Below are 25,595 nucleotides of genomic sequence, written 5' to 3'. Positions count from 1 at the left end.
GTGAAAAGCAGTCATTGCTGACATCTCAGAAGACAGCATCTATGTCGTCATTCTGGATTTAATTATCAATCACTATTTTTTAAAAACAACCTTTAAAGTGTACAAAAATACTGGAGGTCTTCCATACTATTAGTCAGTGATCTTAGTAAAAGTATTGAACAGTCTCCCAATTTAATTTAAATAATTTTCTTTCACTTAAAAGTTTTGGTTAAGACATTTATATGACAAAAATAAAAGAACAGAAGTGGCTGATTTAAAAATGAAATACAAAACTTGCTCATACTGATAGTTCCATTACAAGCCTAAAATCCTCGCCCCATATTAAAACTAAGTTTTTCACCTTAGCTAATGTTTTTATTTTTACAGTATATTAATATTAGAGAATAAATGTTAGGGAATGATTTTAATATCTAAACAAAAGCAGAGAAAGGTACATTCTTGGAAGCAAAAGACTGACAACGGTTGTATACGATAGAAGCCCTTTGTAGCAGGGGGTCTCAACATGAAGGGTGAAAGCTGTCAAATGGGGTCATACTCAAACCTTGTTAACTGCTCTGTTGCTGCAATTTTTTTCAGAGAATTTATGATGTCAATTAAATTGCAGTGTGCCAGTTGCTACTGTCCATGATACAACTGCCCACAAACAGATGAATCTGTAAAACATCCTTATGAAAAATTTGAATTGGTCTACCATACCTGGATTAATTTTTGTAATATTTCTCTGTTTGGTTACATGGACTCACTAACTGCAACCCACTGAAACTACAGGACATCAAGAGCGCTGCTATAAACTGAAAATGCTAGACTATTTTTTCCCTAAATCATTGTTTCAGGCAAATTAGAGGCATGCTGTTGGTTTTATTTCCTGGGAGCTGAAGCACCCAGATGTTTCATTTTCAGTGACATTTAGCATTTAATAACCTCACTGTCATTGGTACTAATTTTCCAAGTGCCTTTTCTGCTTTTCTTTTGAAAAGGAATATGTGAAAAAATGCTTTGGTACTTCAATTTTCTCTTCTACTTTTTTGGGAAGCTTCCAAAATGATTAGCTAAATGATCAATCAGTTAAAAAAAAGTGGATTCAGGGCTGGATCCAAATGTCCTTAAAGTCTATAGAATTCTATTAACTTCTATTACTTGTGCCCAGAGATGATAAATAAGTTGGCAAGGCATTCATGGGAAAAACACTCTTGACGATTAACTAAAAAGGAAGAAGGTTTGCCTGATTTAAACAGTTAGGGTCTTAAAATCTTCTTAGAAAAGCAGGTATTTTAATTAGTTTTTCTCTTCTACTTTTGTAATTTTTTTTTCTACATTTTTTATGGATTTGAAAAGAACAGTTAATGTTATTTGACTCACTACTCCAGCTTCCTTGTTCTAGTTTACTAATTTGATCTATCAGAGAACATGTTGCCATTCCAACTGAAATCTCAGCGGTAGGTATGCAAGTATAGTATACCCGTGTATACACTCATATATATATATATGTATATATGACAGCAGAACACTGTATTGACTTCCACACTCTAAAAAATCCTCAAGCAGTAGTGATTTATTCAGATTTCCTCAAGCCAGACTTACACCCACTCACATCAAGGTCAAGGAGAGAACAAAGAGACTCAGTTGTTTTAAGAAAGGGTGGCCATATAGCTTTGACAGGATGATATATTTAAAGAGTCATATGGAAGGTTCTCATCAAGTTGTCTTCACGTTGTCTTTTCTTCATTGAAATGCTACAGCTAAGCTCTAATTTAACAGCATGGTACTCAAGACTCCTCCTTTGCATTGTTCATCTTCTGAAAGAAAAAAATCACAGAAGGTGGGTTGCACAATAAATGTGCATTTATATCTTTGTCATTCAGCTGGAAAGTGTGTTAGAGTATTAATGTCAGCAGCTTTATTTTCCCATTTCTTTGACGGGTCCAAAACCAAGACGACCTTCATTTTGTAATGCCACTCTGCAGAACAAAGAAGCAGCTGATTAAACTGTTTCTGTTTATCTTTTACCATAATTACAATTTTTCAGTTTGGTGATTTGGTTTCAAAGAATGTTCACTTTTTCTGCTAGCTGGAGCTTAGCATGGGGTAGATGGGAGAATAAATGTATTTCTGAACAAAATTTAGCACAAACAATGAGAAAACTTTAGAATTATAAAAGCAAATATCACACTTATCAGGAAGAAACTGCTTATTACCTCCACGACTAACCACGTTCAGTGATTTGCTGGTTCAGACACCAGACAATATTACCTAATACGATTTCCTATTGGTGACTGACACAAAATCCAAGGGTTTAGGATATGGGCATGCCATTAGATATTCTAAGAGAAAATTAAGAGAACGTTTTGGGTAAAAACAAACCTGGAAAGAAGTTTGCCTGTGGGCAGAATATCCTTTCATCTATAGAAAATGAGACCCCTTAGGTTTTTCTTAACACAGAACAGGAACCAAACCATTTTTCCCTTTAAGAATACGCAACTCATGCAAAGAAACAGGCTCAAAGTTGTAAACAAATTTTATTTAGTGAGTATTCGTGAAACAGAACCTCCTTTCCCCCCATACATAATAAAAGTGGTATCTGGAAGTGTAATTTTTGCAATACCTTTCAAAAAAGACCCATCACTGAGTAAATTAAATTACTGGGCTTTTGGATCAGGCAAAATAAAATTGTGTTCTACAAAGTTCACTCATTTCTATCATAAAAAAAGACAATACTGGAAATTGAAGAAAACTCTTGAGAAGTATTTACAGCAATACTAACACAGTTCTTGAGATACGAGTACTGCAGAACAAATTGTGTGGAGGATGTATCACAAGCCATGTGCATGTACAGAAATCCATAACCCAAGAGAAAAAACAGAAAAGGTCATGTTATTTCATTGTTTAATTGAAAGACTAAGGCTTCTGCATTGAGAGGTACACTCTGTATAAGGAGGTTTTGCCAACAGGTGAATAATATGACTCCTTAACTGTTGGCTAATTGGGCATTTCTGGAGAACTTCACTCAGGATAAATGGATGGTATGAAAGCTAGATATCTAGTGACCTTTTCAGGTGTATAAATAATACATGCTTCATATTTTCATTTGTCTTTGTGTTTCTTCCTTCTGGAGAGCTAAAAGATGGCAGAAATATCACCGTCTCAAAGCTGAATTGTTAGCAAATTCTTCTTCTTTTATGCATAGTTCCTGCTTAGGAACCCTCATAAGGCATTTGATATTTCCTCTTATTTCATCAGTTACCAGCCCCTCACACCTTCACTTTCTCCTTCTCCCAGTACTATTCGTGTTGTCCTTTTACTTTTTTTCTTGGCTTCCAAAATCTTGAATCCTTGGGAAGAAGTGCTACTAATGGTATATAACTGTGGGCAGTCAGCGGCTGACTGTCTTAAATCCAAAGCAGCTTAAACAACCAGTGTTCTCACTAAGGGAGTAAGCCTTTCACTCATTTCTCACTATACTGAGTGGATTATACAGTGGGATGCTGAAGCGGAAGTAAAGTATTAAGATAGGAAAGGGAAGAGTCTTTCAGCTGCTCTCCTGAGTGCCTCTGTCCTGGCGGATAAAGACATCCTTCTGCAACTGTGCTTACTGCACTTCTCGTATTATGCTGGATTAAAGCAAGGTGTCATAGGGTTTTTCTGCAGGGAATTTCACATCTAAACTAGACTATACTAAGTAGTAAAAGACTGTGTATAAAAAAAAGCTAGCAGTGTGATTCTAGAGTTGGGGATCAATGGGACAAATCTTTGTAGCAGTGTACAAGTTATGTATGTCCTTGTGTTCTAAGTGGAGACCTTAAATGTGGGACAAATAGCAATATAAATGTGGGATAAACAGGAATTTGTTGCCATTTAGTAGGAGATGTGTAGGATCTGTGTAACATCTGGCTGTGGTGGGTTAGCCTTGGCTAGCAGCCAAACTCCCACCCAGCCGCTTGCTCACTTCTCCTCTCAGGAGGAGAAAATAGGAAGAAGAGGAATGAGAAAGCTCGTGGGTCAAGATAAAGACAGGCATGTTGATTACTAATTACTGTCATGGACAAAGCAGACTCGGGGAAAATTAACTCATAAAAACATAATTACTAATTTGCATAGTGGGAAGCAGAAATACAAACATCAAAACACCTTTCCTCCCCACTTTCCCAAGCTCAACTTCACTCCTTCACTCCAGTCTCCAGCAGTTACAGTTGGTACATGGTGGTTCCTCTCCACTGCTCTGCCTTGCGGTGTGTCTGTCAGAGCTGGCTGGAACTGGCTGTGTCCGGCACGGGGCAGCCCCGGCCGCTCATCACACAGGCCACCTTGCAGCACTCCGCCAACACCTGGGTACCTGCACTCAGTACACTGGCACAGTTAATCACCAAAGTAGCTTCTAACACAGACTTTCCGACCTTCCCTTGGAAATTGTGTCAGCAACAGAAATGAGCCATTGAGAAAAGCTCCCATTTGCTGGAAGGTTTTAAAATGGACAAAATTGGACTTCAGCCACGACGTGGGTAGGAGTGTGAAACACCGAACGTGGACTGAGGGGTGCAGATGGTGTCCGTGGACTGTACTAGTAAGAGCAGGCAACTCTTGGGTGGCCAACTTACTCTCCTCTGAGTAGTGCAAAATTGATCTCATTTGGGTTAGTCAAGTTTTGATTTTCAGAGTTGCTGGAAATTTACTGTTCCTGTTGACTTCAGCAGGATTTTAGCATCTCAGAAAAAGGCGCACGTTTTTGAGAAGAAGGGTTTAGAAATACCTGTACAACCAAACTGCTGACCGACAAACCTCCCATGTGGGAAGGCTCACCAAATTCCACATGGCAAAGGACTCTTGAACCCAATGCAGAGCTGCGCAATTGCAGCTGTGCTGTCTTCTGGCTGTAGTCTGGTTCATGCACAAGCTCACTTGTTTTAGCAATTGCTGATATAGGCAAGCCACAGTTCCTATGGGGGGTGTGTGTGGTGGAAATCTCACCATGTTTACTCAGTGACTTGGCAGTCATTTTCTCAGTGGTCATTTTCCCAATTGTTTGGACTACAGACTAGTCATTGGAGATTGCAGGTTTGTCTATATTGGTTGTGCAGTTGTATTTCAAATGACCACTTTGATGAATATATGTGATTTTGGTAGAGATGAAGTCCTACCCTGAAGGACTGCAGGAACCATTTAGCTTTTTGTATGTCAGAGGGTAATCCACAAAGTGTGTAAAAAGACTAGCTAAGATAAGTATTGCAAAAAGCTGATTAGGAATAAATACAATGCTGAATGATTCATTTTTCCAGCCTAATTGTAAGAAAAGCCGCATCTTTATATTCATAAGATTCGTATATACTGAGCAGGGACAGAAAACTTACCTATGCAAACCCTTGTTCTCCGCTTTTGGATTCACAGGAAAACATATCACGGCCACTGGAACAAGGTTTATATTCTTTATTTTCCAAAATGGATAACAATCAGCACATGATTTTGCAGTATTTCAGGCTAATTTGAGTAAAACCATGCAATTCGAGTAATTTTTTTAAAGTTTCCAGGGGAATTCAAAGAGAAAAATGCTTCCCACTTTGAGAGTGGGCCTGTTTCTCCTGTTCTTCAAGGCAGAGAGTGAGATTAGGAAACAACAACAAATGACTGATTTTATACCACTTATTCAATGATATTAATTGTTTATATTTCCAAAGCTTTCAGATATCTAATTGAAACATTATGGAAATGAGATCTGGAACATATTCTTGACATCTCCAAACTCAGATGGGAAGAAAGGATTAAGGCTAACTGTAATGAATAAAATTTATTTTGCCAAAAGAAGAAGAAAAAAATAATAGGTTATAGTATCTTAAAATTTTGTCCTGATTACTGGAATTAGATAAAGTCTTGAATTAAATTAACTGATTTTCAGAAAGTTATAATCTCATTTTAAGACAGCTTTCACAGTAAAAACCTAGGGCAATAAAATCCATAATAATATATACAAAATCACAAACTGGGAAAGGAAAAAAGTCACTGGAAATATAAAAAGGCCCACTGAAAGAAAATTAGAGAGTATCATTTTACCACGAAATATTCTCTGTTGGCAGCTCTATCTCCAGAGCAGATTTCACAGGTGACAGCGGAGGCATTCACCATGAACACTTTTATCTGCAGTGTATTCTTATGTGGGAAGAGCTACTCCTAGAGCAGGACCTATTCCTATCTCTTTTCATAAGCCACTGTCTAGTCTGCTTGTTGCAATGGCAGTTTTTGCAGCACAGGACCTGTGCAACGTGAGAGCACATTAAGACCAAGAACCCAGTTCGCATACCGCCATGACCAGTAATCAGAGCAAAGCTTTCTGAATTGCATTAACTTGTTAAAGACTCAGTTGTCCAAAACTTGTGTGTGTCATGTTTGATTAAGAATGGGTTGTCAGGGACCAAGGGGAGGGGGAAGGGGCTGATGTTATCTTGAACTATGCTAAAAATAAAAAAGCGGTATATAGTTACTGGTGTGATCAGACTACAAGTAGTCAGGTTGTACAAAGACCATCATGCTGCTTCACTAGGTAACTATATAACTAAGATCACTGCTGTACATTTCACAGACTAAATGCAAAAACATAGTAAAGAAATACAAACAAATAGCAGCTTGCAAAAATGCATTATTATTTACATTGCCAGATGTACAATTGAGATGCCAGTTTTCGGTCATGTCCCTTAACATGGATGAAATACCATCCCACCTCTTTCTTAAGGCAACAAATCCATTATTTCTACAGAAATGCACAAAAGAAGGTTGAGGATTGGCAGATCTACTTCCAGTTCTCATCTATAAGTTATCAACAGTAGTGTGCTGTGAGGAGGTCCTTTCATTTCGTCTAGTAAAATCAGCTACCCGGATTATTTCATATGCTCTCATTTGGGTTTTTTTGTCTGTTTTGTTTTGCCTTTTTTTTTTTTTTCTTTTTTTGTTCACTGATCTGAGGTTGCATCAAATTGGCATGTTTACCTATTGGAAATGTGGGTTGCTTTGGTTTCATGAGTGGCATCTCACATGATAGGTTTTGATCTGACTTATGCTAGTAGCAAAGGGTTGGCTGGTATATTCTCCATTTACATGGTCTTTGCTGCAAGTCAATCTGATTTACCCACAGAGGAAAAGTAGAAGTACTAAAATGACTTCATTTCTTTCTTGGGACCTTCATGTAAAACACTCGTTTTCCTCAACTTTGCTGTGTTGTCTCACTTCCTCTGCTTTGGGCTTTAGAAAGTGAAGAGTTTGTATTTCGCCAACAAGCAGGGCAAATAGACCATGATTTTACTGCTTCAAGTTAAATAGAAATATTCATCATTAACATGACTTGCAGAGTCAATGTACTGATAGTATATTGAGCTGCTCAGAGCAAGTGTGAGCTTCAGGCTACACTGGTCAATGAGACATAAAAATAGCACCAGTCACAGAGCACATTTTCATGACTTAGTGAGGCTTTTTCCTGTCAGCAATTTGATTGAACGTTAAGAAGAAATGATTTAGAATTGCAGGTAGTCTTGCAATCTGCTGATATAAGAGCTACATTCAACATTTCACTCCCTAGATAAGATTAAATGGAATACAGACTCACTTCAGTGCTGAGCAGGTAGGTAAAGAAAAACAAGAAGAGCAAAAGAGGCAGGAAAACACACACACACTCACACACACAATCAGGTCAACGCTTTGTTAGCATTGCAGCCTTTCCACGAGAAACGGGGCACTTTTACATTTCTACCTTTGTCAAACACAGTTCATTACTGCCTGTTTTGCCTCTGCCCCATGGAAACTTTTTCCAGGTACATGTGTCCAAGTGGATCACATTCTTGCAATGACAAGTACCACTGTAACTACTGTGGACCTCAGTAGAAAAGATAAAGTGCAAAATATGAGCGATCACAGGACTCAGACTCTCTACTGCCCTGGTTTCCTTGTTTTTCTCTTGGAAGCCTTTGAGTGAGTCTTTTCTTCCTTCTTTGAAGGTGGATTAGTGGGAAATTGCAGTCCAAATCCATTAGGTCCATTTAGGAAGACACATTGAAAGTAGCGGACAGGAGCTAGGAAAACAAAGAAGACATGGTTAATGTTCATGGCTTCCAAACTGGGTCTATGAGTCTATTCCATTTCGAATTTTGAGCACTGGCCTGTGTATTCGCACTTCTTTCCATTATGTTTTAAAGGCTTTCAAGAACACATACTTTCAGCACAGATGGAATTGACCTAATTTGTTATAAAAGCTGTGTTTTGTACTCTGAGGTTAATGTTGACAAGGTTTTAAAAGACAACTGTTAGTCAGTTATGTATTTAGGAAAATGATTGGAGGAATGTTGGCATCTGAAACAAGTTAGTTTTCATGCAACTGATTTTCTGATGCCTTTTTCTTTCCTCTGCTGTTCATTCGGTATTAAAAAAAATTAGCTGTTCCCTGTGATAGTTCTAATCTGAGATGGACTCCAAGGCTCCCTGTGGTATAAACTGAGGTGTAGGGTTTATCTATTGACTGCCAAGTCCCAGTAAATGGTGGAACAGAGAGCGGTGTGACAGAAATGCCGGTATGTTCAATCCAGTTATATTATCCTCTGTGGTCTTCTTGCCTGACTCATGCAAAGGTTAAGTCTTTGTTATCTAAAAAGTGCACTTTAAAATGGAGTTGGAAATCAAGTCCTCCTGCAAAAGACTTACTGCTTTCCCACTAAATCTAAGAATGGAAACAATTTTTTCCCCCAATTTTTCAGGATTTCTGATGTTCCTCTGTGAGATGAATCTGAGATTTCTTCAGAAAATAGAGACAAAATGACTCCCATGACTAGAGCTCACAGCCTGAATGTGACAGACTGAGGTTCCCCTGTGAGGCCTCACAAGCCACAGACTAGGTGCACGGTGTCGGTGTGCTATGTCCTCTACTGTTGGCCATTTTACAGCGGCACTTGGGCAAGACCAGAAAGTTTCTGGGATATGTTATAGTTTCAACAAATAGACTTATTCCATCCTTGAACTAAGATAACTTTTGTGAGTAAAAATAGCTAAAACCAGTATATTGCCACAAAAACCTCTATGATTAAAACCAATATTTTCCTACCAAAGTACTCTATCAGAGATTTCTCAATCAGATCTTCTTTAAAAAAAAAAAAAAAGAAACACAAAACCCCCTAAAACTTACTCCCAGTGGGTGTCAGTTTGATAAAGAGAAACACCTTACAGGAAGAAAGCTGCCAATTAAAAACTCACCTTTCTCTGTTTAAATGGAAATTATTTCTGCATATGCCTCTTATGGGTATAAAAATGAATATAAAAAAGTCAATAACTCTCTCTTCTTTATGAAGAAGACAAGTAGGGCATCATGCACTTCCTAGCCCTAATAAATACCAATAAATAGTTTCCTTAGAGATAATAAAAATGATTAAACCTCCCTGTATTTCACATGTGAACAGAATGCAAAAAATTAGTTCGTTTTCTTTACATACATTCACAATGTCCTGATACATACTAACTTATATAGCTACATACTTACAAGCATTTTAAACATGGTTATCTGTTGTAATTACAGCATGCCTGACATCACAGTGTTTTCCAGAGGTGTTATCTGATCATCATTCTAAAATCGCCAGTAGTACTGGCCACTGCAACCATTTCACTTGAAAATCTGACTTACAGTCTATTGTTAAAAGCCACTAAATTCATGGAGGGAAAAGGAAAGGGCAAATTTTCAGATTGTTGCAACTTGGCCAACAACCACAAACTAGTTATGGTGGGCCATAATCCTACCTGTGAAAAATAGACAAAGAAAAAAATTGTTTTTTAAAAAAAATTCTAAAATGTATGTGTATTTGGAATGTGTAATGCTAAAGATCATCCTTGATTGTGTTATTTCTGAGATACCTGTAGTGTTTGTGAAGTGAGCCCTATTGTTTGGCTAATACGTTTGTACTTATGTTGAGTGCAACATTTTGAAGTGACATTCAAATGTTTATATAGCCTGTTACTTGTCATCTGTCTTCAGAAAATATCAGGAAAATGTAGGATAAAGAAGAAACTCAGGAGAGATATGGACAGTAGTAATGACTTTTAGTAAGTTTGCCTGTTACTTCTATTCATAAGACTCCAATTCCAGTAACTTCATTTGTTGCCATATTTAACTACCTGTGGTGAAACTTTCAGTGCTGAAATTAGCTGCAGGCTGAGCTTGTTTTTTGACAAAGACCCCAAAAGAACAGTGTAGGTGTATTAAAACACAAACAAACAAACAAACAAACAAACAAACCAAGAGGTAGAAAAAAAAAGGTTTTCTTTTCTTGGTATAAAAAATCTTTTCTTGAAAAAGCGTCAGTATCCTAGGAGGCTAGAGGGGCAATGTTGAGGGCAGAAGACATCTTTTGTGTCAAGGGTGATGGGTCTGAGACGGGAAGCTGTGGTGGAGACTGTGACTGCTCAAGTAAAAAAAAAGTGGTCTGTCATGGTAGGAGACCAACACTAATCTAGCAAAGTGCCTGGGCCAGGTGATTCTTGGGGCGACTGGAATTAAAAATAGGTGATGTACAACTTGATCAAAGAGCTTGAGGAGAAAAATAGACGTAACTGTGTCAAGAGATTGTGGCCAAGCAGCTGGAAAGTGATAGGGCAACCTCATGGTAAGAAGGGAGACAAGGGCTGGAGATTAGAAAAAAATAGATAGGAAAAAAAAAAAAAAGAGTAAGAGTTACTTTGTGGACAATTTGAGAGTGGGAAAGCCTGAAGAGTGGAAGTAAGATAGGATAAACACTTCAGATGGGACGGGAATAAGAACAGGGGGACTAGAAAAGGCAGGATAGGTACAAGAATTTTTCAGATAAGGAGGAAAAAACAATCATACTTTTTCCAGGAGAAGTGTGTAAGGGGTATGAGGCTCAAACACCTATGAATGTTGCAGCATACTGTCTTCCAAAAACAGTGTTTTGGACAATTGCTCTGCTGTCAGCCAGAGCTTCATTTCAGCTCACTCTGAAATGAAAAGTCCATATTTTCTCAAAACTTGTTTTGCGGGTTAGACAAAGTAAAGCACAATGCTTCATAGATTTGTCCTAATATTAAGGCAATGTTTACACACAAGTAAATGAAGCAGATTCCTTTGCTAAAAGATTGAACTATTTTGGTACATTGTATTGTATGTGAGATCTAGTAGATACTGTTTTCAGAGTACAAGATTTGGTAAGCAAGGTGCTATACTTCCAAGGAGGAAAGCATTTTCAGGTTTTGTTTGCTATTCAAACTGTTAAAAAAGGGTTTTTTTTTTCCATACACTCTTTGTAGATTGCTTCTTCTTAATTCTCCTGGTTGTCCTGGTTGTGGCTGGGATAGAGTTAATATTCTTCTTAGTAGCTGGTATAGTGCTGTATTTTGGATTTAATATGAGAATAATGTTGATAACTGATGTTTTAGTTGTTGCTAAGTAGTGCTTACACTAGTCAAGGACTTTTCATCTTCCCATGCTCTGCCACGTGCACAAGAAGCTGGGAGGGATCGCAGCTAGGACAGCTGACCCCAACTGGCCAAAGGGCTATTCCACACCATATCATGTCATGCCCAGTATATAAGCTGGGGTGGGTTGGCCAGGAAGAAGCAATCAGTGCCTGGGAACAGGCTGGGCATTGGTCAGTGGGTGGTGAGCAATTGCATTGTGCATCACTTGTTTTGTATATTCTTTTATCATTATTATTATTTTCTCTTCCTTTGCTGTCCTATTAAACTGTCTTTATCTCAACCCATGGGTTTTACTTTTTTTTTCTGATTCTCTCCCCTATCCCACTGGGGTGGGAGGGAGGGTGAGCGAGTGGCTGTGTGGTCCTTAGTTGCCACCTGGGGTTAAACCACAACACCAGTACAAAACTACCCATTTATAAAAGAAAATTTCATCAGCATGCCTTGCTGGGATGGATCATTTATATTTTACCTAATCAAGCAACCAGAGCTTTGAAGTAGGTATATTGCAAATGTCTGTGTTATTTTTTATTTATTTATATATATTTTTGGTAACTACCTCATATATTGTCTTTCTTCTTCATTACTGATGAGATTCACACTTTATGTAAACTGAATGGTATGTCTTTAGCATAATCTAACTTGTTAAGCAAAACAAAGTCACCTGCCAGTATAGAAGGTCTGTGCAGGAGGAAATGGTTTCAGAATGATGCTTTTTGCTATGTGCTCTTTCAGTATTTCCCTTTCATGTTGTCCTTCTTAAAGTTGTTTTATCATGCAAACCTGAGCTGAAAAACATTCAGATGAAAACTTCATTCAAACAAATACCAACATCTTTGGAACTGTGTCTGTATCAGAATCTACAATGGTGTTATGAGAACAATTTGAATTTAGGCACACAAATAAGCCTAAAAATGCATCCCATTCTGCCTTTGCAGTTCCCACATTCAATGTGAATACAGAATGTGTCTTAAACTGAGGAGGGTTCTCACTTTCAATGTATTGTCTCATATCTTCAGGGCAAATGTTAGCAAAAAAAGATGAACAGTAGGAGCAAAACATGTGGTTTAACACTAGCTGTCTTTTGTAAGCTTAGCAGAGACAAAAAAAGCCTTATATCTGGCCTTATGCTTTTGTTTAGGATGTAGTTTATGAGAATGCATATAATTACTTAAATTTCCCTATGTGTATTACTGAGGAAACAAAAAAAAAGTCAATGCTGGAAAAGTATAGAAAAGGTTTTTAACAAATTTTTATTAATGCTGTTATATAAGGACATCTGATACCTAAGACTAATTCATTTCTGAAAGGCTGGAGGAGGGGGTATTTGTGTCTTTGTTTTTCACTTTGTGAAAGGAAAGGGCATTTTTTTCCCTCACAAAAAGAGAGAAATCTTTTAAATTATTTTTGATCTTTTAAAATGATTTTTGCCTGGATGGAAATCTGTTTGGAGTGAGAACAGCCAAGATGAGTTCCAGAAAGCAGAGAAACAACCCCCACCTCCCTGGATTCAGGGTTTGTGCGAAGCTGTTCAGGTCTGGTCAAGAGGAAATGCTAAGTACTTTCCATAGATATCCAATAAATTATACAAATATTCCATGGAGCTTATGTGTGCTCTCGATCTCTAAGTGGCATGCATCTCACACAGAGGGCTGGTTTCAAGAAATGTGAGGAATATTGCAAGAGTACTCTCCTGGTGCTTTCAATTCAGCAGAAAAGAGGAAACCAGCCTATTGAGGTTCCTTTTTGAATGGCAACACGACCCTCTGGTGTATCAGCCATTCCCCCCAGTATTGTGTCATCTGCAAACTTGCTGGGGGTACACTCTACTGCATCATCCAGATCATTAATGCAGATGTTAAATAGAACCAATATTCACTTCTGGGTTATCCCACTAGTTACTGGCCTCCAACTAGACTTCCTGCCATGGATCACCACGCTCTGGGCCTGGGAGTTTAGCCAGTTTTCAATCCACCTTGCTGTGTGCTCATCCAGCCCATACCTCATCAGCTTCTCTATAAGGATCCTATGGGAGACAGTGCCAAAAGCCTTACTGACTGCTCTCCCCTGGTCTACCAAGCCAGTCATTTCATCATAAAACGTTATCAGGTTGGTCAAGCATGACTTTCCCTTTGTGAATCCATGCTGACTATTCCTGATCAACTTCTTGTCCTTCATGTGCCTGGCAATGGTTTCGAGGATTAGCTGCTCCATCACCTTCTCAGGGATCAAGGTGAGGCTGACTGGCCTGTAGTTCCTTGGGTCCTTCTTCTTGCCCTTTTTGAAGACAGGAACAACATTTGCTTTCTGCCAGCCCTCAGGCACCTCTCCCAATTGCCATGATTGTTCAAAGATCATTAATTTTGCTTTGAGGATCTAGTTTAACATTTAAAGAGCTAGAATGTAAATTACATACTATTTGTTGTTAATTGTTCTCTTTAAGCCTATCAAAAGGAAAAAGTAATAGGTAACAGGCAAAAGACAACTAGCTGACACAAGTTCTAGTAAGGGACTAGACACTAGAGAACAAAGACAATCCCAAAGCCACAACATTGCTGGAATAGTTAAACAGTGATTTTTGATACTGTTCCATTTCCACATATTCACATAAGGCAAATATACCAGCAGAATTGACTTGGCTGAGAAGCAGCAGACAGGTTCACAGGAGTCCAATTACAGCCCAGAATCATAGCTAACTTTCAAAGCATGCACATTTATCATATCCCCTACAGATACTATTATGGTGTCATCCACAAGTCCTTTACCATCGCAAATAGATTGACTCTGTGTCTCATCCCTGGCAAAGGCAGTGAAGAGTTAAATCCATCTGTAAATGGTATAAATCACCAATTTATGTGAAGCTGTATAGAATATTAGCATCAACGTATGAGAAAACTTCACTCAGGTTTGAATATTGCTTAACAGGTGGTTACAGTTTTTTGCCTTATGGTGGCTTATATTGGTTAACAGTCTTTATTTACTGTCTGGGCAGAGAGATTCACACTCAGCCATTTACATTTCCAAAGCATGAGAAAGCAGACACTGATGAAATGACAATAAGATCCAAAATGTCTTCCAGCTGAGAGAAAGATTAAGAAAATGCTGGGAAAGAGAGGAGTTTTAAATCTGAATAGATCACCAGAAGAACCTTCCGTACAAAGGGAATAAAGGGGTCCTCAACCAGAGATCCTCTTCTGTGACAAATCTGGATGGGGAAAGATTTTCATGAGAAGCCCAGTCACCATGACAAAGCCTATTAATCATCTGGCAGCTCATTAAATGAACCCTGTAGTGGAAGAGACACTATAAAAGCGTGCTAGGTAAGCACTGGCTTGTTCATTTACATCCTGCATATTTATGCCTTTATAGATCCTTAAATCCTAAGCAGTCTATTTTGGAATTGTTTCTATGCTCATTTAGCTGAAGTAGTTTTTTAAGAAAACTAACGAATATGAGGGCACTCCATCCCTAGAGACATCATGCATCTTAAAAGTCAAGGTGCTGAGACGCTGGAAAAGAGTTTGTCTTCAATGCATTGATCCAGAATTTCCAAAGGATGAGAGGCTCTAGCTCCACTTAAGCAGCATGCCTGGTTTGGGAATTGGTAATTTGGGGGCTAAACTGGAAAAACAATCTTCATTTCCTCCTTTAGCTGTGTGCAGTCTAGTTGGGAACATATCTAAAATCCAAGGATGTCCAAGGACCTTGTGATAATTTTCATGAAAGCTTCTCTGGAGTTAATATCATCTAGTATCATTTTAAAGAAGACTAAGGCGTAGCTTGCTACCATTCAAAGTGCCAAACTACAACTCAAGTGCATACTCAAGCAATTAATGGGAGTTCTGTGTAAGGAATTATGGTGATCCAAACAAACAAATAAATATATTTTTTTACTATAGTCTTTTTTAAAATTAATCTTATAAGGAAAGGGGGTAGAAAATTCAGAGAGGAATAAAATTTACTAATCCTAAAGAATGTAAAAGTGTTCCTGTTTATGTGTCACAATGGCTAAAGTCTCCTTTCTACAAGGCTCAGATAGCTGCTTTTAAGGCAAGTCACCAAATAAAATATTCATTAAAAAGCAATAGCTTTTAGCAATAACAGTTTGGTTATTAGGGAAAAAATACAGGGAAACAATTTGTATTACTGATGTTTTCTAGTTTGAACCAAATTTCTTTACTCAGAGCCTTTTTGAATAGAATTAAACAATTCAACGAAGCACAAAAATTCAGGCAATCATAGCATTACAAACAACTAATTAGTAAGCAATTCTAAGTAAGAGAAAGTATTAACAATTGCACTAATTTCTTTCTGATTGCTTCTCAGGAATGTGCATACTGCCTTTTGGTTCAGCAATCAAAACTGAACCAGACAAGAACAAAGAAAACTTGTTCCAATGACTGGGGAGCTGAACTTTTTTTCACTTACTAAAGGGCAAGGAAGAGAAGCAGCTATTTTCCCCTTTGCTCTGCTTCTTTCCCTGTCAAACAATTTGGGCTCTTTACCTTAACAGTTCAGTAAAATTACAGTATGACAAACTGACCAGAGAAAGCACAGGGGCAGATGGGGAAGGGAAGTGGTGTGGAATCCTTGCTAAATATCACAAATTTTTGCCTTCACACTTTCTAACGCAAGTATATAAGTCTTTGTGCTTAGCTGCACTGTGTAACTGACATTCAATTAAATCCCATTTCTCTGAATAGCAAAGATGAAGGTTGAGGGCCTATGCAGAAGACCAAATACTGTTTTCTTAAATTCACAATATGGTCCATGTTTAGATACTGGCTATTCAAAACAACATGGTTTGCTTCAAAAATGAGATTTATCTTTTTTTGATAAATCCTTTTCAACTCCTTTCTTATTATTGAGCATGCTGTACAGGCACACTACTGCCGTTCTCAGGAAGTACAACGCTTAATGGGAAGGAGGAGAGGGAAAAGAAGAGGAGAAAACTTTCATACATCCATTACACATCAGCAAGAAATATCATTACCACTTTAAATTAGTTCTATATATCTAAAAACATCCCTTTAAAATGAGATTTTTCCAGCATTGTATAGACAATGTGTAGACAGTAAAAGGAAAAAAAGAAATTGTTCCATGAGGATACTTCTTTTGCATCTTATTTTGTGCCTCGAATAAGGAAAGAAAATGAAGAATGGTTGGAAAGTATCTCTTAAAGCTACTTTCAAAGTGTCCGTGATATAATGCAATTAACTGCTCATCTTTGCAAACATGATGCAAGTTTTTACATCCATTTTAGCAAGGGGTCTGTCAGATAATAAGTTATTTAATAAAAAAGTACTAAAGGTGTTGGAGTAGCAAAGTTAAATATAACAACAGCATTGTTATTACAGCCACGAGAACTCAGATCGCATGTTCTCCGTAACGCCTCTTTTTCAAGCATTGTGGGACTGCAAGGTCTGGAGAAGGTAAAATAGTTATACTTTTTAAAAGAATAAATACACCTCCTCTTAAAAATAGTGCTCAACAGTGAACAAAAAACACCCAGAAGATTGTTCCATTTCTTAAGTGTGTCTCTGGTACCAACACACTCAGGAAAATTGCTAAATACAAAAAAGAGACCAAGTTTTATTGGTGTTTCAATCAGGGAACAAAAATAGTATCAGTACAAAGTGAGTAGTACATGTCTTTAATAACAATTTCTTGGTATAAAACACATTGTAAATGTATCAAATCAATAGCACTAGAAGGTCAGGCTGGTCATACTTAACGTCATTAGAGGAGAAAAAAAATCACCACAGTAAAAACATATATAAGATCCCAAGACCAGAACCGGTTAAAATCAGTTATGATTTGTTACTTATCAAAGTCAGTGCTCTTTTTGAAACATAACAAAAAAGCTTGATGAATGAGATCTTTATTCTAACAAAACCAATTTCTACAATAAAGGTGAAACTTATTATTTCTGCCTTTTAGCTTGAATGTGATAGATGACACCTAACAACCATTTAAGGGAGCAAAACATTCTGTATTTTGCTAACTGCCTCTTGCATTGTCCAGTAAGAAGGCTTAATGGATAAATAAGCTGCATGTTTAGAGAAAAGTATTATATTCCATGCTATGGTCACTGCACACAAACCATGTAACTCTCACATAAATGTGTGAATATCCCCAAAGCGTGACATTCCCCCAAAATTCATTAAAAAATTCTTTTTGTTAGGCAGTAAAACCATGCAAGATATAACAGTGTGACACATATGTGGTAATACAGACACTTCCAACAAAGCATAGCAATGATCAGAGTACACAGTCTTTACAATTTTGCTAGCATTGAGCTTTCAAAGGAGTCTGGTACTGACATTATGTGTTTTATTAGTGAAACATAGGAGCAAACAAATGAATCATTCAAGGAATGATATTTAATAGGGACCAAAAATTAATGCAGGCCTGATCCAAAGTCTATTAAAATCTGTTGGATTTTTTCAAAGTCTGAAGTGGTAATTACATCAGATTGCAGTGGTATTTGGTGGGCAGCAATACAGAATTGGATTTTATTGGATTTTATTGCCATTGCTCAATAAACGACTTCTTTATGACAATAAAAACTCAGAAAAGAAACAGTGCTCGAACTATGCTACTGACAAACCCTGACAGGCCCAAATTCATCCTGCTTAACATCAGACACTAGAGGCACTACCTTCTGGATTTAGCTCTAGCCAATTCAGATTTTGAAGGGATGAGTAACCCATTGGAGAAGTTCCTCTCTCATTGACTATGGAACTTGTACAAATATGTGCTTATTTAAGTGCTTATGATTAGGAGGATTGAATCTGTGCCTGTGTGCTACTTACAATGAAAAATGAAGCTAAATTATAATGTCTTCCTCACCCTGAATTTGCACAGTTCTAGGAACAAGGAAAAACAGAAAGAAACTGTAGGAGCTCGATAGGCTGGCTTCTTTAATATATTTCACAGCATCTGCTGTCAGTTCTGGTCTCACTAATTAAGAATTGCATCACATAATTATGATTTGTCTACTGGATTTGACTATACTGATGATAACATGGAAACATGAACTTACTCCAACATCAGCATGCATGTTTTTCAGCAGATCAATGTTTAAAAACAAAATCTGTGTTGATAAAAAGGTAAGACAGTTGCTCTGTCCTCTAAGCAATGTCCTTGTGAGAAGAGAAGGAATATGACATTGGAGGAATTACTTTTCTAAAGTTCAAAAGGGATTTGAAGAAATGGCCATTTATCTGGAACAAAGATAAATAATTTCTGACTCAGAAAACTGTTACATTTTGTACAGAACTTTGCTTCCATGGGATATGTCATGGAAATACATAATATGTATTTTTCTTCTCTTTTCTTGCATTGTGATTTAAGACGATACACCAGTCAAACTAAAGGGCAAAAATGACTTAGCAGTGAGAAGCATTAAGATACTAGTTAATGATATTTCATTTATGGCAAAATAATTCAGAGATTTATACTGAGATATATTTCTTTTTTGTTTGTTTGTTTGACTTGGCACAAATGTAGTATATATTTATAAATGCTTGGAGCCACTTAGTTTAATTTTAGCGAAATGTTTTGACCCAGTTAAGAGGAAGGGAATGAAATCATTGTCTGATAGGCAGAAATAATATTACTAATTGGATTCATTTTGCAAAGTTAGGCAAATCAGATTCTCATTACTGGATCTAAAGCAGCATGATAAAAAAATAACACTTTTTTTTCATAGTCTTTTTTCCCATAGGCTGCGACCCTCATATGTTGTTTAATTAGACCAATTTATCCCTACATTTATAGTAAATATAGGTGTGTCTCTAATAATTTACTAGGCAAATAATTTTTAGGCTTAGCATGTGAAGTAAACACAATTCATGAACTAATTCTAAAAAACCCAAGTTTTGACTACCTTCTCTGTTGTCAACTTCTGCTCATCCTTCAACTAATTTTCTCACCAAAGATCCCTCTTTATTTTTTGGATGTCTCCTGGGGCTCTGAGTTTGCTCTTAGTGTATTCTCTGGTAGAATTTTCCTCATTCCCTTTTGATGTAAACAATCATTCCAAGCTCAGAGGGCACATTATCAAGTGTTATGGGAGAGGTTCAATAATATATGTGGACCAAGATTTAGAGTGGACTTCAGACACCTTGAGCATGATTTAGGTTGAATGAGAGCACCTACATTTGAAGCCATGTTCACAAACCAGGTCTTCAATGACAACAGAAAATATCCCTCCATTATGGACTGCAAATCTGTCCAGGTACTAAACTTAGTGCTGTACATGTGCATGAGCCACAAGAGCTAGATAAATACATTACTAGATGTGCCTGATAGTACAAGAATTAGTCCAGAATTATATCTACATTTTACCAAGTGACCATTTTGAAGTATTTTACCTAAAGAAGTCTCTGAAGCAGAAACAGACCTTTATACCAAATAGATAAAAGTCTAAGGTATAAAGTTGGTAAAGAGGGAGAGAGGGCTCTGAAAGACTGTCAACTAAATCCCTTGGAGAGTACACAAAGATTATAGTAAACGGGGTTACATCAGGGTGGTGGCCAGTCACCAGTGGGATTCCCCAGGGCTCAGTTTTAGGGCCAGTTCTCTTCAATGTTTTTATAAATGATCTGGACACAGGAATTGAATGTACATTAAATAAGTCTGCAAATTATACTAAATTAGGAGGCGCTGTGGCCTCCATCGAGGGTAGAGAGGCCTTACAGATAGATCTGAATAGACTAGAGAGCTGGGCAATCGCTAACAGTATGAAATTTAACAAGAGCAAGTGCCAGATTCTGCACCTGGGATGGGGTAATCCTGATTATACATACAAATTAGGGGATGAGAGGCTGGAAAGCAGCCCCACGGAAAGAGATCTGGGGGTTTGGGTTGATGGCAAGTTGAATATGAGTCAACAGTGTGCCCTGGCCGCCAAAAGGGACAACCGTGTCCTGGGGTGCATCAAGCACAGCATAGCTAGCTGGTAGAGGGAGGCGATTGTCCAGTTTTGGGTGCCTCAGTATAAGAAGGACGTCAAACTATCAGAGTGTGTCCAGAGGAGGGTGACCAAGATGGTGAAAGGTCTCAAGGGTAAGACTTACGAGACGCATCTGAGGTCACTTGGTTTGTTCAGCTTAGAGAAGAGAAGGCTGAGGGGTGACCTCATTGCAGCCTACAATCTCCTCACGGGGCACAGTGGAGGGGGAGGTGCTGATCTCTTCTCTCTGGTTACCAGCGACAGAACACGAGGAAATGGAATGAAACTGCATCAGGGGCAGTTCAGGTTGGACATTGGGAAAAGGCTCTTCACTGAGAGAGTGGTTGGTCAGTGGAACAGGCTCCCCAGGGAAGTGGTCACGGCACAAACCCTGTCAGAGTTCAAGGAGCGTCTGGATGACGCTCTTAGTTATATGGTTTAGTTTTAGGTAGTCCTGCGAGGAGCAGGGTGTTGGACTCGATGATCCTTAGGAGTCCCTTCCAACTCGAGATATTCTATGATTCTATGATACACAAGGATAGAGAAAGTATGACTGTCACCACCATTTTAGAAGCAAAGTAATTACAGCTGCATTTTATCAAGGGCTTGATGTTGCTGATGCATTAGTTGTACTCAAAGCATATCTTGTGGACAGGAATTGTTAGGAAGTTTCTGGATCCTAATGAGGTTTTTGTAGGAACTGGGCACTAGGCCAGCAGTTTTCCCTCTTTCAAAACCAGGGATGTTGGGGCCAAAAAATTCTGTGCTTGTGTGGAAAGGTGCTTTATGAATGTAAAAACCTTAGGCTTTATGGAACCTCTTTGACGGACTATTTGGGACATTAAAATTGTCTAAAATAATGTCTTGGGTCTGACCTTATATTTTTTAACAGTGGTTATCACTGTTGATTGGCAAAGACTCTCTGCTTGTTAATCTTCAGGACTGATCTCTTATGGATTTTAGATGAGAGTCTTTCAATGTGGTCTATAAAGCACATTCATGGATGTGGCACAGCTAAAGCTTACATAACAATAAGAAAAGGTTCTCAGTAATTTGAAGACTGAGCTAGTAAAGTTCAAGTGCTATTAATCGACCTTTCTTTTGTCACTGTGTTGATTACTGTGAAAACTTAAGATTGTTTATTGGGGATGTGGACTTTAAACTGAGTCCAGGTAAGTCTCATCATAATGCAAAGCTGATTGAGAATCTCTCTCAGTAATTCCTAGTTGTAAACAAATCTTCATAGAATCACAGAATCATAGAATGGTTTGGGTTGGAAGGGACCTTAAAGATCATCTGGTTCCAACCCCCCTGCCATGAGCAGACACACCGTTCACTAGAACAGGTTGCTCAAAGCCCCATCCAACCTGGCCTTGAACACTTCCAGGGAGGGGGCATCCACAGCTGCTCTGGGCAACCTGTTCCAGTGCCTCACCACCCTTGTAAGTAAAGAACTTCCTTATACCTAACCTAAATCTACCCTCTTTCAGTATAAAGCCATTGACAAACATCTTGACAACAAATAAACTCAAGGTAAGGTAAGAGAATTACCAAATATAGCCAAAGACAAAAAAAAAAGAGATTACTTTAAAGCTAGGGATAGATGACCTCCCATAGAAGACACAGCAGGAACCCAGAGATTCTCCCCATGAAGTTCTTTTTGTTTCAAAAGATAAAACTTATCCTTTGGGCATTTAAATGGAATGTCTGTAATTCATAATTTAGATTACAATGTCACTATACTGACAGGCTATTTATAAGCTTATAAGTAACATAAAAACTGATGTATTGTTCTCATTTGTGGTGTGTATTTACAGATTTTGAGTTTCAAAGCTTATTGTAATCTATAAGAAGTTTTCCAGTGACATTTAATCAGCTTCACAACAGACGGTAAAGTTTTTATTTTACCTAGCTACCACAATATGTCTGATATTTCCTCCTTATACGGCTTTTCTATGTAGAAACAATCAGGAAGATTAATTTAACTTTAAAACTGGATTAATTAGGCACTCATTCAGAATTAAAGCAGTCTCAGTGAAATTTTCATCAATTCAATTTCAAAATAGGTTAAACTAAATTAAATCAAAGTCACTTTAGTTCTTAATAAGTGACCACTCAAGCATTTAGTACTGTTTAAGTCAGCTCTTTAAATGTACATCTCTTGTTAATGCACAGTATGCCTCTGGTTAGATAAGCCTGCCAAGACTTAGTCTCGAAGTATTTCTTTAAAAGTGAACTTCAGAATAGTGGAATGACTAACACCAAGTTGTTGGAAAGCCTGCATATGCAGCCTTCATCCTCACAATTCTAACAAACATGAAATGTTGAGACATTCCTGTATAACTGCAGAACAGAGGCTGTTCTACACAGACTCTCTTGCAAGCAGCCTTAGTGTGCAGCTCATCCTGCTCTCACGCTGAGCCTTTGTGCTGCAGAGTGATGAGCGCCCTGGAAAGTCTTACTGAATGAACATATCCTGTATAGACACAGGTCTTGTAAATGATTGAGCACAAATATACAAAAAAATCGGAAACTCCTTAGAGTGCCTGTTCCTTCTATTATTTTCCAGCCAATGGCACGCTTTCTTATGTCCAGAAAATACAACATTAATATTAGTGATTTATTGCTGAATTCTGGTGAGAAAGAAATGATGAATCTCTAATATAAATTATTTCAAAGATGCTATTGCTGTTTTCATTATTACTTTCAGAGACACAGCTGTTACAGTTAATGGTCCCTTCCTTGATCTATATTTCTATTTTGAGAAAAGACATCATATCTTTTCTCCTCAACATTTTTTTCGGCTTCCTTGATCTAGTTGCATTCAAATGATCAGCTTCAGGAGTATGAGTTTATGCAGCTGCAGTTCTGGAAGAAACTGCTGACGGAATACCAGAACCATCATACATCTGAGATACACAGACTGTCTGGGTGGCAAGGAGAGTAGAAAATATAGTACCTGCAGTTTGTCACCTATCTATTGCCTTCTCTTTTGAATATTGTGTATTATTTTTAATGTAGTTCAATGCTTCTATTTTATAGAACAGTACCAATGTTTGTGCTTAATGAAATTGACAAAATCTGCAACTTCAGAATAATGAAAAAGATCATATTTTTCTCTGAAGTCTTCAAATACTTTAGAACTAGGGAAAAAATAAAGGAAAGCGGTCTCATTCTCTTTCAAAATAATGATCCATGTCAAAAATCTTACACACTGCACTGCTGACAAGTTTATGTTTCCTCAGTATTGAGGAAACATCCTTGATGGTCTCTCAAATGGCTCTCATATAAAATCTCACATTAAATAGAACTTTCTGCTTTTGCAGATTTGGAAATCGTCTTTGCATTGGAAAATATATTACAGGAAGACAGAAAGTGCAAAGCAAGAAAACAACCTTACAGTAATAAACCAACCACTATGTGCTAATACAGACATGTAAGGAATTCATCCACTGGAGATGCTGATGTTTTCATGTGGTGATCACTATGTGCCACTGAATAGCTTTTGCTGATAATATGATAAATGGTTCCTCTTTTTCTAGAAAACATCTCAGAAACTGTATTGCTCTCTATCACTGCAGAAACAGAGGAAAGATCTAGCTGAGAAATGCTTTTTTGATAAAAGAGTTAGCATAGTATGTTCATATAAATGGTATTCCAACTCTGTTTAATGATAATGTTAGTTTTCCCAGAGGTACAACTTCTTTGACTAGACATACAAGTTCTCATGTCCGAGAAAATTTTAAACCTCTAATAATGTGTGAGGGTAAATGCATGAATTACGTAAGGCTATTTAAGACACATCTATTTGCATGGAAGTTAGCATGACTAGTTTGATTTCTCTTGACCTTGGGAATAATCCACACATTTCTCTAATTTAACAAATAAATTTATTTGGGATTAGTGTCAATCTCATTATTTCTCACTTGTCATGCTCTTCCACCACAGCCTCTCTTTACTTCTGCCACATTTGCATATCTGTGGGCTTAGATAAGAGCACAGTAAAAACATCAACCTCTTCAACCAACTGTATGAAAAATGCAGCACACATTGTTTCCTGAGTTTTCAGCCATTAGGACACTTACAAGGTAGTTGCAATAAACATAATCAACTTTTGATTAGTTTAGATTTTCATACTCTGGTATAAGCCTTGAAACAAACTAGGATTTCTATAAAAGTATACAGCTGTTCATATAAAGGGTATGGTAGATAGTCCTCACCACAGAGTTGAATTTGTACACTCCTCAAATTTTACTCCAAGAGTTGAAAAATCTGCTTCTGTGTGCTTGCAAATACATTTGTTATAAGATAGAAGAAAAAAAATGGAGTTCCAAGAATTCCCTTTTTTTTTTTTTTTTGTGTGGGTAACCAGTTTAAGTCTGGCTACAGGTGTCAAATTTGGCTAGTAGGACAGGAGAAAGAGGGAGAAAGAATTCTAAGTAATTGCTTGCAGCTCTACAGGGAAGTGAAATTTAGTGTCTACTGCACAAATCACCATTGTTTACGAAAGGTACAGTACTGCTTAACATTCTGTTTAAATGTGGAGCAATCTAAAATTGAATATATATACAACTTTTTAAATTGCTTATTTGTCTTTATCTGATTGCTTTTTAATATCAGGGAAAGATTGAAGGACTCCGATATTAAAATCTAAGGACATGTGAATCTAATCTATTGAGCTTTTGAAAGCTGAAAGAAGATTTACTATTTCAATTTTTAGATTAGCTCAGAATGTGTAAATCCTTTTCTACTTCCATTTATCAGCAAAAAGTATTACCATTCAGCGTACTGGGGAACATGCACTGGCTTCATCTGCAAACAGAATAGGCAAAAGCCTGTTCCAACTCAAGTGTGCATGACTTAGGATTTGGCCTCAACTTTTAAATTCTCAGTGTGAACAAATACCAAACAACATTCATAAAGAGAAATCACTTTGATGTTTTTATTCCAACCTTTCATCCATTGTCTGAAGACTAACATATTCTTTTTAGTGGACAAAGAATAGTTTGAAAATATTTACATAGTAAGTTCTGTTTGCAAAGCCAGTTATGAAGAGCTGTTTGCACAGAGCTGTTTATGATCTGGGAAACATCCAGTAAAGAATAATTGCACAATGATAATGTACAATTAAATTAACCAGTCATAACAATTACTGTAAATGAAAGCCACAGTAGCACAGTTTTTGAATGATGTA

At 37.5% G+C, this 25,595-nt stretch overlaps 1 protein-coding gene across 6 annotated transcripts in view; it reads right to left on the bottom strand.

The window, feature by feature from the left end:
* Nucleotides 1-5,761: 5,761 nt before the first annotated feature.
* Nucleotides 5,762-25,595, bottom strand: part of TRDN (triadin) — a 232,158-nt gene continuing 212,324 nt past the window's right edge. For all 6 annotated transcript variants that reach the window (XM_082307271.1, XM_082307272.1, XM_082307270.1 and 3 more), the window contains one exon: nt 5,762-8,045. In XM_082307271.1, the coding sequence (XP_082163397.1) occupies nt 7,903-8,045 (143 nt within the window). In that variant the 3' untranslated portion in view covers nt 5,762-7,902. The remainder of the gene's footprint in view (nt 8,046-25,595) is intronic.

Source organism: Platalea leucorodia (assembly GCF_965183815.1).
Source record: "Platalea leucorodia genome assembly, chromosome: 3".
NCBI classification, from domain to species: domain Eukaryota; kingdom Metazoa; phylum Chordata; class Aves; order Pelecaniformes; family Threskiornithidae; genus Platalea; species Platalea leucorodia.
This window is presented reverse-complemented; position numbering and strand designations above follow the sequence as displayed.